At 39.0% G+C, this 15460-nt stretch overlaps 1 protein-coding gene across 13 annotated transcripts in view; it reads left to right on the top strand.

Annotated features, from left to right (window-relative positions):
• Positions 1-15460, top strand: part of rfx2 (regulatory factor X, 2 (influences HLA class II expression)) — a 25900-nt gene that overhangs the window by 4893 nt on the left and 5547 nt on the right. For 6 of the 13 annotated variants that reach the window (XM_077716351.1, XM_077716352.1, XM_077716353.1 and 3 more), the window contains 10 exons: positions 5155-5263; positions 5598-5687; positions 6563-6645; positions 7358-7625; positions 9486-9560; positions 10664-10845; positions 11009-11128; positions 11384-11502; positions 12028-12146; positions 14435-14547. In XM_077716351.1, coding sequence (XP_077572477.1) covers positions 5156-5263; positions 5598-5687; positions 6563-6645; positions 7358-7625; positions 9486-9560; positions 10664-10845; positions 11009-11128; positions 11384-11502; positions 12028-12146; positions 14435-14547 — 1277 coding nt within the window. In that variant the 5' untranslated portion in view covers position 5155. Of the gene's footprint in view, positions 1-3465; positions 3624-5154; positions 5264-5597; positions 5688-6562; positions 6646-7357; positions 7626-9485; positions 9561-10663; positions 10846-11008; positions 11129-11383; positions 11503-12027; positions 12147-14434; positions 14548-15460 lie in introns of those variants that run through there. The other 7 variants (XM_077716360.1, XM_077716359.1, XM_077716363.1 and 4 more) reach the window with 4 other exon arrangements.

Genomic DNA, 15460 nt, shown 5'->3' on the forward strand with positions numbered 1-15460 from the left:
TTGGCTTAAAAACCTGTAACAGAGTTATCCAAAGCATGAACACTATTGCCAACAGCTAGACTATATTTTTCAATCTTTGCCCCAAGAGCTTTCATGGGGGTGTATTTATTTGGGAACAACAGTGGAAGAGATAATTTTATACTCTGGGAACATTACTGACAGGTGCTGGATTAAGAAAAATACACTGCTTAACACGAAATGTTATGATAAAATGTATCTTAATGTAAGTTACTTCAAATAGTATAAACTTCAATGGCATTGTGAACATTTTTGCTTTATGTTATGTGAATTTAATCTTGTATTAATTTGCCTGCTGTTGACAGTTAGATTTTCTTCTTTTGGAATGAACATGTATAAATTGAGAAGTAATCAGAAAATGAGAGTAACTTAAAACAGATTTTATGGCTCGAAGAAGGAAATTCACCATATTTTGCTAGTCTCAGGTGTGCCACCCTCCAGGTTTTCTGTCAATATTCTTATTCAGGATGAGGTGGGTGGAGATTAGCAGGTTGACATGGTAGTTATAGAAATCTGGAAAGTGTTAGAAGGGGTACAGAGTTGGGGGGAGGAAGTTTCTAGAACAGAGCTTGGGCAAACGCACAATCACCATAGCAACAGCATGACTGGCTGTGACTGTCAGGCCTGGGGTGAGCACGATGACTGAGTGAAATAGTTGCTTTGCTGATGACCTGTGTTGGGGGGGATTTTTCCAAAGTATCCAAAATCAAAAAATGTCAAAATCATAGATGCACATTTGAAAGAACATAAGTCCAATATCAATGTACACCTGGAGTTGAAAAATTAGAGACATTTTCTCAACCGGCTCCCCTTGAAAAATAATATTTTGGTGAACAATTTCTCCTGCAGGTATATTCATAATTAAACTCCTAAAGGATTGTAATTCATGAGGAAATGTAGGTTTGTTTGCTTTCTAAGACATTTTTCAATTGGCTTTTCTTCATAAATAATATTATAGGGCGAATTTAGTTAGGTGGAAGCCAAAACTCCCAGTATCACATGTATTCCGTTCCTCGTTATGTCTGGTTTCAACATAAATGAAACTGAGTTAGCGCACGGCCAGGTACTCTCTACTTTTGGTCCAAATTTAGCCCGCTAGCCGCTAATTTGACATACTACTGCAGTGGAAGATAAGAGTGGGGGGTTGTTTAGCTCAGGCTCACTCTCTCCTCTGCCATCTGTACCCCTACAAGCCACTGCGATTGGATTAGCCATGAATTAATGAGACGGCTTGAAGACCAGCCTCTGTTGTGGAAATCGCCGTCATGTTAATGCACCCTTTTGTACAAGAGAGAGAGTGTGCATGTGCTGTTTCATGAAATCAGAGTGCTCACTTGCAGGCCCCAACTGTAATCTGATTTACATAGAAAGTTATTGAATGATGACATGGAATTCCCGAATACAGAATCTCCTCACCAGCAACCTGTTGCTCATGTTCATTCATTGTGCTTGTACTAAACGTGTCTGCTCTCTCTTCATGCCCCACATTGACGTCTGTATTGAAATTCAACAAGTGTCTGTTCCTGTTTAAACAAAAACAACAAACTCCTCATACTGTTTGACTATTCTCCCTTCACGTAAGTAACTTTGGAAAGCTCCAACTTGGCTTGGGTTGGGTTTCATTTGGCTCGAATGCAAAGCAACTCTGAAGAATAGACTGTTTTACACTTGATGACTTAAACATTCCTCCTTTCTGCCTCCGACCGTCACAGAGAACTCCACATCGTGTCCTCTTTAATCAAGTCCAAAGCGGCGCAAAATCTACACGGTTTTCAATAATGGCACCACAGGAATAGTGCCGTGTCTCCCAGTGTCTGAAATTAATAGCTTACATAGTGTTTATTGTTGTAAGTTTCTACTTAGTGTGAGATAGAGGGATCAGGTGGGGGGATGGCATTGTTTGGTTTGGGAAGTATTCTTTCGGTTGCATAGCAACAGGCTCCTGGAAACGGGAGTGGACGTTGTTGCCACTGGCAACGGTTGTTGCTCTGCAAACAATGTGAGCTAGTGCAAACATGAGCCAAGACTGCGAGCGCCTTCACTTAATTGAACATCTGTATGTGTTTTTCTATGATTGAGTCCTGTTAAAGTTTGAACTGTCAAGAGTTTCCCACGCTTTAATCCTGGATACAAGAGATTCTTGACAGTTCATGTCCTTTTTTAAGACTGAACATCTCAAAGTTGTCTAATTTATAACTCAGGTTCACGTATTGTCGGACTAAACAAGACAGGGCCTGCTGCCGTGTGAAGGTGTTGATCCCTTGTACCAAACGCAGGGTGTCCAGTCACATTTTGCAGTTATGTTCTTGATCTCCTGCAATGTTGCACTTTTGTGTTCCAGCACTCCCACGGGGAAGCTCGCTTGACTTTTCACCTTCTGTGGCACCAAGTTGTGAGAGACCCTCCCACTTGATTCCCTGTTTCTTTTGTCAAACTAGCCAATTTGGTGCACTTCATTTTACCTATTATATCCACCATTTTAATGGAATTTTAAAAAGCATGAAGTCAATCATTTCAAATTTTAGGCTTAAATCATTTTCAAAGTACTTTGTGGAGAATCTTTGACTATAAAAACTTAATATTTGTTGCTAGTGTGTTTAGAATTCAGCCAAGACACTTCTGATTACCGTATTTACTCGCATATAAGCCGCTTTTGTCGGACAAAAAAAATGATGACTGAATCGAGGGACAAACAGCAATTCTAAAAAATAAACAACATTGAGGATGTTATAATTTGGAATGGGACTCATTTGGTTCAATTGTGGTCAAGGGGTTAAATATTCCATGGCTGATCACCAAGATCAAACTGAAAAATATTAATGAATATCCACTGACTTTCTCTTGAAATTGATGAGACCTGTTATGGATATTTAATGTATTTACTAAAAGAAAGAATCGACTTGAAAGTTGTTTTAGGGTAAGTATACTCATTAATGGCAGTAAAAAGGGTATAAAATGGATAGTGAGGGTCTTACCAAGTGTTAGACCAACTTTTTTTTAATCTGAATTTTTGCACACACACACACACAATTTCCACATACTGTCAGTCTGTTAGTAATGTCTTGTTCTTGCGGAAAAGCCAGTGGTGGCACACCCAGAGGTATTGTTTTCTTACTTGAAGAAGACATACCTACTTCCCGTCCGTTGGAAAAAGGTCATAAACACTTCCACCTTAATCATAGCCTCTGACTTGCCAAAACATATAACATTATTTTATTATTTAAGGCGCCAGACAATACAATACTGATCACATTGTTGTTTATTATGCTGTCAAGCTTCACGTGCAATCTCTTAAAGTGAAATATCATTGATAGATAAAATGTCAATATTTTCATTAAATGGCCATCAAGTTATTTCGGTCCAGAAAAAGTCTTGGAACATAAGTGCCTGCATCTGTTGCATTTGCGCTTGATTACAAGTTTTCTTTTTCTTATTTGGTTCAATGATTTGATTCTTCTTCTTCTTTGTCTATCTTCATTGTCCAATCTGTTTTTAATGCTCCTCATTAAATGAAAACATCCCACCCCAGAGCATCTTCATTGCCTTCCACCCCCACTCGGCTCTCTGCGGTCACACTCCAAAGTTCTTGTGCAAGAAAGGCGGAGGTTGGTTGTGGGGGTAGAGGTGAACGGGGAGGGACAAGAGGTTTGAGTTGGGGGTGGTTGCCATGGATTCCTCACCATGGCAACCAAAATACGTTAGCAAAGCATTAAGGAATTTCCTCACATCAGATGGATTATTTGGCCCCTTAGAGAGGACCACTGATTTCAAACAAGTACTGGATATTGTCACGATCTTGCTCAAGCCCTGTAAACCCTTTGACATTTTGGACCTGTTCATTACCGTATATTTTTCTGAGGGGAATTCTAATTTCCACCTCTGCTTGTTATTCTGCACCCTCATCACACCCCCTTGCTCACACTTTTCCCTACTTTGCCCTTTTTTGGGGCAAGCTTTGTGTCACTACATTTTCCGGTCGCCCTTTTATGATGCCATACCATTATTAACCAATGGTTGAGTAACTTTCCTTTTTTGGTCATATGGGGATTTGTTCCGGGTCCATTCAGATTTTAATGCCATTTCACGTCAAAAAGTGAGACATAATGCTAGGGAAGGATGCATGTCAAAATTATTTGTTCTCACCGAAAGTGTGATGACTGGCTAATCATAAAAACGGTGAATACGATCATTTTAATCAGAATTATTATCGGATTAAAGACATTTAGTCTATGTCAACATGGCCAATAACTTCAGTTCACATTGGAGTTATCAAAGCTTTTCTTTCGAAAACATTTCCAAAAATACAAAAGCATGCCATTCTTTTGAAAGTGTGAAGAGGATGGCAATTTTTGCACCCAACTATACATTTACTTGTCGACATTTTGAAAAGTATTCAATTAAAAAGCAGCTGTTTACCAACCAAGTAGTCTCACAGGAGCTAAAGGTTTTAGTTGAGCTCTCACATTAGCTGCTATACTTCTCTTGAAGTGTTGGCAAGCTGTGCTGTAGTGGAAGTAGCTAAACAGTCCGCATGTACTAGCAAGGCGGAGCTATGTAGGACAGAGGATTTCAGTGTTTGTTACTCATCCTCCATTGACAGACGGGAAAGATTGGGTTTTTCAGACACAAGTGGTTCAGAAAACCACTGGTGGGTTTTTAAACAAGGGAATTGACCACATAACATGATGCAAAGCTTAAAGAAGTCACTTTTGCAAGACACTCCTCCGTAAGTGCCCACACATGGGTTTGGCAAAAGAATGATGACAGTTGTCAAGTGTGTAAATAGTGGGAGACCATAACACAGTTAACAGCGTGATATATTAAATTATTAGTTATTATTAATTTCACAGACTCCGATTGGCTGGCAACCGATTCAGGGTTTACAGGGCCTTCTGGCCATAGTTAGCCTGGATGGGCTCCAGCATCCTCGTGTCCCTCGTAGGGATAAGCAGCTTGCAAGATAAATCAATAATTAAACAGAGATAACGTGACACGTTTTGGTATATTGCAGTTTAGTGTATTGAAATGATTTTTACTATGGCCTTTATTTGTGATTGTGTTTTTAATCTTTTCCCTTTCTTTTCTCCCATTTCCTTCTTGGGTCCCTTCTTTGACGATGGCCTTCCAACAATGCAGCATGCAGAGCTCTGAGGGCAGCTCCGAAACGTCGCCCAACGTGGCAGCGTTGCGATCGTCATCATCGGCCCAAGCTCCTGTGGTACAGCCTGTCCCGGCATCCCAACAGGTAGGTTGCAAACACCAAGCTTGCCAGCGGCAAGGTAACTTTGGAAGCCAGACCAATCCCTTTTTGTTGTAAGGAATGATCAATAATCTGACTGTTGGTAATTAGGAGCTACCACTCAATATCTTTGACTTCGAATACATTTTCTATACATGTCAAAATTAAACAGTGTGCCGCCCATAAGCTTCTCTGTTCATAAATGCAATGCTGCTCAACTTTTCAGGCAGTTGCAAAAGGAATTTATGTCAAAGCACATTTTTAAAATAATGGAATCTACTGGTTTTAATATACATGCATACATTTCAATATGATGGCGATATATCTTGTATCTACACAGAGAGCGCTGGTACAAGCCACAGGCTCAGTTCAGAAAGGAGGACAAGTACAGCAGCTTTCAGTATCCAGGGCTCAACAGGTGCCTGCACAGGTACACAGTACTGTACATACATATACAGTGCTGTGAATATAGGTTTTTTTAACCACTTGGCCATTTACTTACGTTGTTGTCAAGGTCAATACCTTGGGATTACTTTGTGTTAGAATTTACATTTATGTTAAGAAGCAACTGAGAGAATAAATAATGGATGATTGTATTGTTCTGATGATGGCCAAGGTTTCTATGATAAACTGAAAGCTGCTGACTGAAAACTGAATTCTTACTCGAGCTTCTTATACTCCTGAGTATCTTTCTCTGGCTGAGCCTGGCCCACTGCCTCTGTCTTTGCATCACATTTATTAAAAATTCTTGTTGGTTGGTGGTGTATTCAAATATGGATATTCTGGTCCTTGGGACACTGGCTGCACTATTCTGTACTTGGCACCTTTTTTTGTCTACACTATACTAACAGACATGGCATCAAGCTCAGTGGTACATTTTTGCACACGCTTGTGTGAATTTGGAATGGACTGTTCTAACTTTTGTGGTTAGCCTTTCACACAACGGTGCTGAAATATTTCCCTGCACAGCTATTGCATGAATGTTGTCCTACTGAGCTTCTCTGTACCTATTCCTGACTATGTGGAGACAGCCTTTGTCTTTTGCGTGTCCCCCAACATTGTTGGGCATTGAATGAGAAACAGTCTTCATTCTTTCTGACCCAATTCAAAATGCATTTGTCTATGAACGCAATTGTTTCTTGTTTCATGTTGTAAATAAACCTTCTCTGTGTATTATTATTATTATTATTAGATCATACCCCACTGGGTGATTGATAAGTTGCAGTGTGTGTTTGGTTAATGTTCACTTTTTAAACTTGGCATAATGTTTAATTTACTTTGCTTTGAATTCTTCATTATTTTTAGGTGCAGCAATCACAGCATGTCTATCCATCGCAGGTGCACTACGTAGGGGAAAGTGGAGAGGCTGTTTACACTAATGGAACAATGTAAGGTTTTGTGATTATTTCTCGTTTGCTCAACCGTTTTAACACACCCAACTTAATCAACCTTATATATTTTAGGCTTTGACAGGGAGACCACAAAATAATTTAGTAATTAGTAGTAATTTAATAATCAGTTTGTTGTTGCATCCCTAGGAGGGTGGTTCTTAGTCCTAGGTTTGAGAAGGTAGAAAGCACACCTCCAAACAGCAGAGATCATCTTAAAATCCTACTGCTCCCACACACAGGGCAACGTCCTTTTCATCCATTCAGAAAAAAAACCTCAGTGATTCTTCTTCTTTAAAATAAAAATAATATTGTCTCACTTGACTGAAGAGGCAGCTAGACTACAACTTTACAATGGAATGCAACATTTACGAGGGAATTTCCACTCGATGACCCACACTGCCAGACAGCAGCCTATCTGTAATGCATCTAAACAACTCGTTAAGCACTCTGAAAGAATGATACCGTTTTGGGTTCGGGGCTGTGCCTTTAATTTGAAGCATTAATAGTCGTGTTTCCACACCAAAACACAATTTAGAGCTGTCTTCAAAAAGGCTTCTTGAATGAGGTGGTCAGTCGTGATTACCATAACCGGTTGGGATGGATTTAATGCCCATATTCAGCCATTATTTAAATGTGATTCTGCTTCAGAACGTTTCTGCTGTTTACCATTTATTTATTGCTGTATAGTAACTAAAGTGATTTCCCACAGTCGCACGGCCTACTACAACCCAGAGGCACAATTGTACGGGCAGAGCAGCGGAGGGCCATACTTTGACTCGCAAGCTGGTGGAACTCACGTCACCACCGTGGTTTCCTCCGCCAGTGGGGGTGTGCCACCTCATAGCATGGTGGGCATTGCCATGGACGTAAGCAGCAGCCATATCATTTCCAGCGGCAGCACCTATTTAATCCATGGAGGAAACATGGAAGGAAGCCGCAACCATGTATCACACTCATCTCGCTCGTCTTCAGCCATGGTGAGGAACACGTATCCAACTTTCTTGAAATACTCGTTTAAAAACCGGTGTGGGCATACAGTATATTTCAACTATTAAGTCGCACCACCCCAAAACTGCACAATGAAAAAAGTACATTTCACTGGGGTGAAAGTTGTTTTTTTTTGGAGGGAATTTTATTTCATTATGGACCAAGAAGAAACATTATACAATGGCTATAAATGGGTTTGTTAACAGTAAGTTATTCAGATAACATTAACCTTAACTGCAGAGCATAACTTGTTTACCAAACTCTCAAGATAACTCCAAACCACTAACAAATTTGTCTCCAGTATAGAAGAAGTCCAGGGCCAAGATTTAAACCCTTCTCACAGCTGTCAGTGGAAAAAAACAGCAACATTTAGCTCACACCTGAGTATATGTAGCAGGGTCAGCCAAACTACAGTGTTCCCTTGCTACTTTGTGGTTCAACCACTGCAGATTCAGAGCTTCGCAGGGTTTTTTTTTAATACAAATATAACATTGAGACACCATATTTTAGTTTTTTTTGTTATAACATGAATTTCACTCTCTACCCGTGTTCTATACGGTGTACTGTATACAGGGGGGGTACAATTTTTTAATTAAATTAAAATTAAATATTTTGAAGGGGCATCCCTACTTCGTGGTCCCGGCGGTCCCCATTAACCGCGTTAACCGAGGGAACACTGTAATTCTGGAAGTCTGGAAGTACTATATTAGTATCAGCAACTCTTCCGAGTTTTGTTGGTATTTAAGCAAATTATAATGTAAACAGAGTGGTACAAGGAAATAACACTTTAAAACTCAGTGTGGCACCATGCAATTTCATGACACTTTTGAACTAGAATCTTCAGCACTTGACCAGTCGTCAAGCCACAAAACCACATTGAGGATGTGCTCCTCAACTTCATTGGCACAGCTGGATGGAGAGTTAGACATCTGCCCCTGGTAAAATTGCTGCAGCAATTCTATAGCAACCCACACAGACAGTAGTAAAATAGTTAATGCTTTTTTTTCGGAGTTCTATAAGAGCATAAAAAGGTGGCAAATCTCAGAGCAAGTCACGTTGGGCCATCAAGCTCCGCAGTGTAGCAAGCAGGGATAGTACAGCTTGTAAAACCAGGACACTGCCTTGAATAATTCAGCCATGCCTTGTTTTAGAGGTTTTCACAGGCACTTGAGCGCCCTATGAAACAAAGCAACCCCTGGGGCTCATTACCATTTGGCCAGGAGCCCTCGGGAGCATTCTCCGGGCTTGGAAGGATGCCTCCTCTTTTTTTTTTTCTTTCTTTTTTCTTTTTCTTCTCTCTCTCTCTCGTTGGCTGCAGTAGCACGCCTTTTCTTTTGGGCTTGATTTTCTCTCCTCCAGCTCGAATGAATGTCCCCTATCACTTTACCAATCAAAGATAAAAATCACTTAATGCACTCCACAAACAATTGCGTACAGTCCGTCGGCGTATTTGCGATCTCACTTGTCACAGGTTTTTGTGTTCCAATGGCATTGTTTGGTAAATTGTGGTTTTGGGGGGGTGGCACTGTTGATCTATTGTCTCTGAGCTTGATGTGACCTCTGCCCTTATTTGTGGGTCCATTTGCATACATTAGAGTTTCTGACTGACTAAACTTTAAGTCCCTTGATTTGCATGCTTTTGTGTGGCAATAATGGTTTTGGCGGTAACACTGACTGTTTTGAATGGAAATGCAAAGATCTGGCTGCTTGCTAACAATCTCGTTTCCTTATTTATTTATTTTTTTGTATTTTTTTTATATACTTCTGCTTATTTTTAACTTTCTTTTTATCTTCTTCTTTGCCTCCTACCCCTTCTGTGTCCACTTTTTTTTGCATGCTTCTTTCTTTAGCTTGAAATGGCGATTGAAAACCTACAAAAGTCTGAAGGAATTGCAAGTCACAAAAGCAGCCTCCTCAACAGTCATGTAAGTCCATCTGGAAGTTTCTTTGAAAAGAACTTTGGAAAGGGGAGGGTCTGCTGGGACCTGTAGGTGGTGTGTTTTTATTTGTATTCGCAACATTTAAAACAAAAAATCTGCTGCTACAGCTTGATTGACACAGCTCTGTCTCACTGACATGCATTATTGTCCCAATATTATTCATCCTTGATCTGCTTTATTTACTTTCACTTTTCAAACAATCAGTCAAACTGAACTGGGTGTAATATTGTTGCATGTTCATTAAATATTTGTATTGTATGTACAAAAATAATACAGCCAGTATTTAGACTAAACTCACTGCCTTGGCCCTTGATGAAGCATGTCAAGACAACTTTGACACATTTAGACAATCATTAAATGGGTGTGTTGCATTGCTCCAGTGAGTCTGTGATATCACAGACAAATCACTACTTCTAGTTTTGAAAGTACATTTGGTGCTGAAGTACGTAGTGGGGGGAAAAAGTTTGTAGTCATAGTATGAGTAACATGTAGTTGAACAAAATCTGAGTTGTAATTGAATCTATTGTACTGAAATGATATAATTGTAATAACAATTTCAGGTATTTGTAAAACGTTTTATTTTGTTTGCTACCAACACAAATGTATTTTCAGCAAGTTATCTTATTTGCAACCAAAAGTTACTCTGGCTACAATAACAAAATTTCTGTCTATACATGCAATTTATGTCAGATTTACTTCACATTTTCACTGACATTATAGTATATTGCAGCAATATAATGTGCACATGCCGGTTATGGAAAAATACAGATCATACTGGCAATAAGTACAGTAGTTTATGTCATGATGCAAGCATGTATTAGATACATTTGCCAAAGCAGCAACTTGAGTAGAATCAAACTTCACTTGTTTTCACTGTTTTAATAACACAGTTCTTGGTGGCATTCAACTGATTACAGTTGAATTCAAGTCATAAAATGTTGAAAGACAAAGGAAGCGTCAGCTGTTCGCGGCATTGCCACCGGTCAAATATGTTTGTTTTGCTGTGTTTGTGTGTCCTGTCAAGGTTGTGAGATGATAAAATCCATTGTTGTTCTCATTGCCTGTTTTCGTGTCATTTTTATGTTTAGCTCCAATGGCTGCTGGACAACTATGAGACTGCAGAAGGTGTAAGCCTGCCCAGATGTTCCCTCTATAACCATTACTTGCGGCATTGCCAAGAACAGAAACTAGATCCAGTCAACGCCGCTTCCTTCGGCAAGCTCATTCGCTCCGTCTTCATGGGTCTCAGGACCCGGCGTCTCGGAACCAGGTACGACTTTGAGCTCGTCCTTCCGTCATGGCGGATCTCTTGATAACAGTGATCAAATAGCTATTAGCGATGTAACGTGTATGACTGTGCTTCTAGGCATTAGCGACATGCTAATGACCGTCATTACTCTGATGATATGCTTTCTGGCTTTTGAATCTTCCAGAGGCAACTCAAAGTATCATTATTATGGCATCCGCGTGAAGCCAGACTCTCCACTAAACCGGTTGCAAGAAGACACCCAATACATGGCCATGAGGCAGCAGCCTGTCCACCAGAAACAAAGGTCACCATTCTTAATGCTCTATCTTCCTCCAATCTGTTGTGCTCTGTCTAGAAAGACTCTCATGCAGCTATATGGCTAATCTACTCTAAGAGATAATGTCCATTTTTGGTACTGTGTTTCTGTAATCTTGAGTTTTGTGATGTTCATCTGTCGCATATCCTCTTTTTGGTTACCCTTCTGGTTGAATTTGACCTTGAAAATCTATTTATGTATGTATTTATTTCAACTGAAAGCAAAAATCTCACCCTTTTATAGGTTCAAACCTCTGCAAAAAGTGGATGGAATGCCTGACAACCTTTGTGTCAACTCTCAGTGTAATAACACGCCAGAACAATCTGTTGCAGCTCAGAGCCAACACCACCAGCAGTACATAGGTCAGTGAATGAGATTGTAATACTTCCCAGACTATAAATGACACTTCTTTTGATAGTTTAGTTGGACGTGGGATAAAAGCCCCTTTCTATAGTCCGGTAATGTTCCAGTATTTACTCAATATGTGTTCATGTGTTGCACTAACATTTAAAAAACATTATTATAAAGTTTTTCATCTGGTTATCTGTTCAATTTAGTATCACTCAGTTTGTAAATAGCATGCTGGTTCACAAAATGATGCGTTGGTTTAAACATTCAAGTGTGAGGACAGAAGTAAGAACGAAACAGAACAAATGAAATAATCTTCAACTGAACTGCATTTCCTTTCATTGATTTAAATACTTTGTTGAAGAACTGTTTAAAAGTTTTAAAGTTACCTTAGACTCGCTGTGTTGCTTGAAAAATACGGCATATTCGTCATTATTATGTTTGGCATTTACTAGACGTATTTTACCGTCAGTGGAACATCTTAATTACAACCAATCTATTTTCTAGTGCTGACTTGCCAACAATATGTCTTCTTGCAGACACAGCCCACAGTTTGCCTGAATTTCCCACTCCGGACATGGGAACACAGCCTCTGCCGGATCGCATCACTGTCAATGACATCAAAAAACTGCAGACCCTTTATAGAGAACACTGCGAGGTAAGTGACGGTCATGCATTTCCACATTGTAACAGTGTCGGTTATATTGGGACGTGCCAAAGGTTGTGAATTCAGACACCACTCACATTGAGCAGGTCAAGAGAGTGTCTCGTTGTGCTTTGTGGGGGCTTTGCTCACATCACATACAATTTCAACCTTGCTTGGATTGTACTATTGTAAGCATATAGTAGTTCAAAAATTTATCACACAAACTCATCCCAACAATTGATTTCAAGTCATGCTGCATTTGAGTACTATTGAGTATATGTCTATGTATGTATATATATATATATATATATATATATATATATATATATATATATATATATATATATATATATATATATATATATATATATATATATATATATATATATATATATATATATATATATATATATATATATATATATATATATATATATATATATATATATATATATATATATATATATATATATATATATATATATATATATATATATATATATATATATATATATATATATATATATATATATATATATATATATATATATATATATATATATATATGCTCTTTAGAAGATAATATAAGTAAACATAAAATGCATTTTTAATGTAGAGCGTTTTCATTACATTATTAAATATTAGGAAAAAATAACTGCTTGGCTATCTATACCGGGAGCTGTATAGAATAGGTAATTGCCCACTTTGATCATTCCTGAATGAACGAGTACCATCTAGCTAACCACATTTTTTTTTTGTTTGTTGGCTGAGTGCATTTTTACTGACAACATCTGAACCTCATTGTGTCCAAACCTTTTCAATCGAATTTTACCTGAACAGATCAAAGTGTTTTGTCCGAGAATCATTATTTATATATATTTTTTCTTAAATACGTCAGTTGTAGCGATTCTGAACGCAGTACTGTGAGGGTATACCTGCACTGCCCGATTGCAGACTGAATAACAGAATTAAAATAAAGTCAACCATACAATTATAAAGTCTGATTCGCTGTCATCATGCTGCTTAAACACCATGACAGATCTATTTTCTAAATGAGATATTTGTAAAGTGGCAGAGTAAAGCGCTCTGACCCTGTCACCTAGGCTCTCAATGTCAGACATCATCATATTATTGTGTATTTCACTTGAGAGCCTCAGTGATGAATTTGCGAATTAGCTTCCACCATTGGTTGAAAGGGGAAATAATAAGAAACATTACAATCAGGGGGCTTAACAGACAGGAGCCGATGTGATTAAAGCAACCAAGTGCTTTATCGCATTATCGCCGGCCTCCCCTTGTCCATCCGCCCCGCGCTGCCTTTGTTCCTGCCTTCTTTTCATCCACAAGCAGCTTTCAAGACATGCCAATTAACCTTTCTGAACGCCGGCCGGACATCTCGGTGTCTTTGTGGCGGCCTCCCCGTGGGCTTTTGTGACGCCTCGTCCTGCCGCTCTCATGCCACTCCGTGTGTTTCATGTTCATGCCTCTGATTTGGTTGCCTTCATTTAGTGCCAACCGTGACCTGTTATCTCATTAGTAGAGGCTTCTCCTTGTCGGAGATAGAGGGAAAAAAAATGTTCATTTGAAATCAGAGAAACAGATTCAGTGTCATTTATTGAAGCGTACACATGACAAATTTAATCCATAGGAATGAATGAGATTACGTGTTTTTTTTTGTCCTCTTCAATATGCTGTTTACCCCTTGAGGCCAAAAAGTGCGTTTGTTCAAAGGGGGATGGGGAATTCTCCTTTTTGTTTTGGAGTTCTGTGTTTGACATGTTGCTGGGGGCAACCGTAAACAAGGTTGCCATGGCAACAGCTAAGCAGACGCAAAAAAACATGCCGATCGAAGCCTACACCGCTGTGTAAAAAGATCCAGTGGCAAAAACACACTCCTCAAGAGTTACTTACTGACAGTTGTTGGACTGATGCAAATGTATTGAGACAAGTTAAACAGTTCAAGAGAAAGATTTTTATATATTTTCATGTTTATCTGAGGGTGGATGTATGATTTTTCATTTAAGTTTCCTCAAAGTTTCTGTTGATTTGGGGGTTTTCAACTGAGGTCAACACATTGGCAAAAGGGTGCAAATTCATTGGAAATTTGAAGTGCGATACCCAAACGCGACCTTTGATGACGTTGATTGATGTGCGGCCTTCCCGCTGGCTGGCGGCGGCACCAGCCGGGCCCACAGTGAGGAGCGGGAGCTGCCTGTAGGATCTGTGTTGTGTGTCTGGTTGCCATGGTAGGCCTCTCAATGTTTGCCTCCCCTCACACTTTCTCCCCCCCTCCCTTGCAGGCCACTCTGGATGTGGTGATGAACCTCCAGTTCTACTACATTGAGAAACTCTGGCAGACCTTCTGGTACTCAACAGTACCATCTAGTGACGGGAGCACCACTATTGCCAACAGGTCAGCAAAAACGGTTACCCCCACCGCCCCTCTTTTCTCAAAGTGGAATAGAAAACATGGCTTTATAAATTATGCAAATCAACTATGGGTATGGCTTACATGAACAACTTAAACTAAGCCTATATTGTGTTGTATTGCACTTCTCAGCTTTAATACAGATGGAGCTAATTACTTAAAAAGGTCCTCCACATTAGCTCTTGTGTCAAAACCTGAACATGTTGAAGTCAATGTAGGAAACTCTTTAGTATTTCACTACTTTATTTTATATGGATCAATTGAGAAAACTATTACTAACAATCAAATGTGATACATTAAGACAGGAGTGTGAAACTCATTTTTTAGTTTTAATTTCATCCAGAGGGCTGTTATGTCTTCCCACTAGGCAACCAAAATTAATGGATGAATGAATGACAGATTTTCCCATCATGCTGATTGATAGGTTATTTTTGGACAATCAAATTAGTATAGATCTTCTGCAATTATTGATTTAAAAAGTGGGTAACACGGGAAATATTCCCTACATACACATCTCTAATCTTCATTTGAATTTGATCATTAAACAGAAAGTCAGCATTTATCCTTTACTAATTTTTCGTGCTGCAAAAATGATGAGGCGGGACAGATTTGGCCCCCGGGCCGCATCTTGGACACTCGTGCATTAAGATATCCCGTTTGAGATTTTCTTTGCTGAATTATTTTGTTGCTTGTTGCCCTTAACACACTTACTTCAAATCCATTTAAACTGGAAAAGCTTACATTGTGTGATCAATCACATTTCCAACTTGACTGGTTAATATTAATTAATAGAGATAATATTTAAAAATGAAAATAAATGAGGACATTTAAAAAAATATTTTTAGCTGATTCCGATTCTCTGAAAATTACGATTTCTGATCATCTGATTGGATCGGTG

The sequence above is a fragment of the Stigmatopora nigra genome, chromosome 5, assembly GCF_051989575.1.
Source record: "Stigmatopora nigra isolate UIUO_SnigA chromosome 5, RoL_Snig_1.1, whole genome shotgun sequence".
Taxonomy (NCBI): Eukaryota; Metazoa; Chordata; class Actinopteri; order Syngnathiformes; family Syngnathidae; genus Stigmatopora; species Stigmatopora nigra.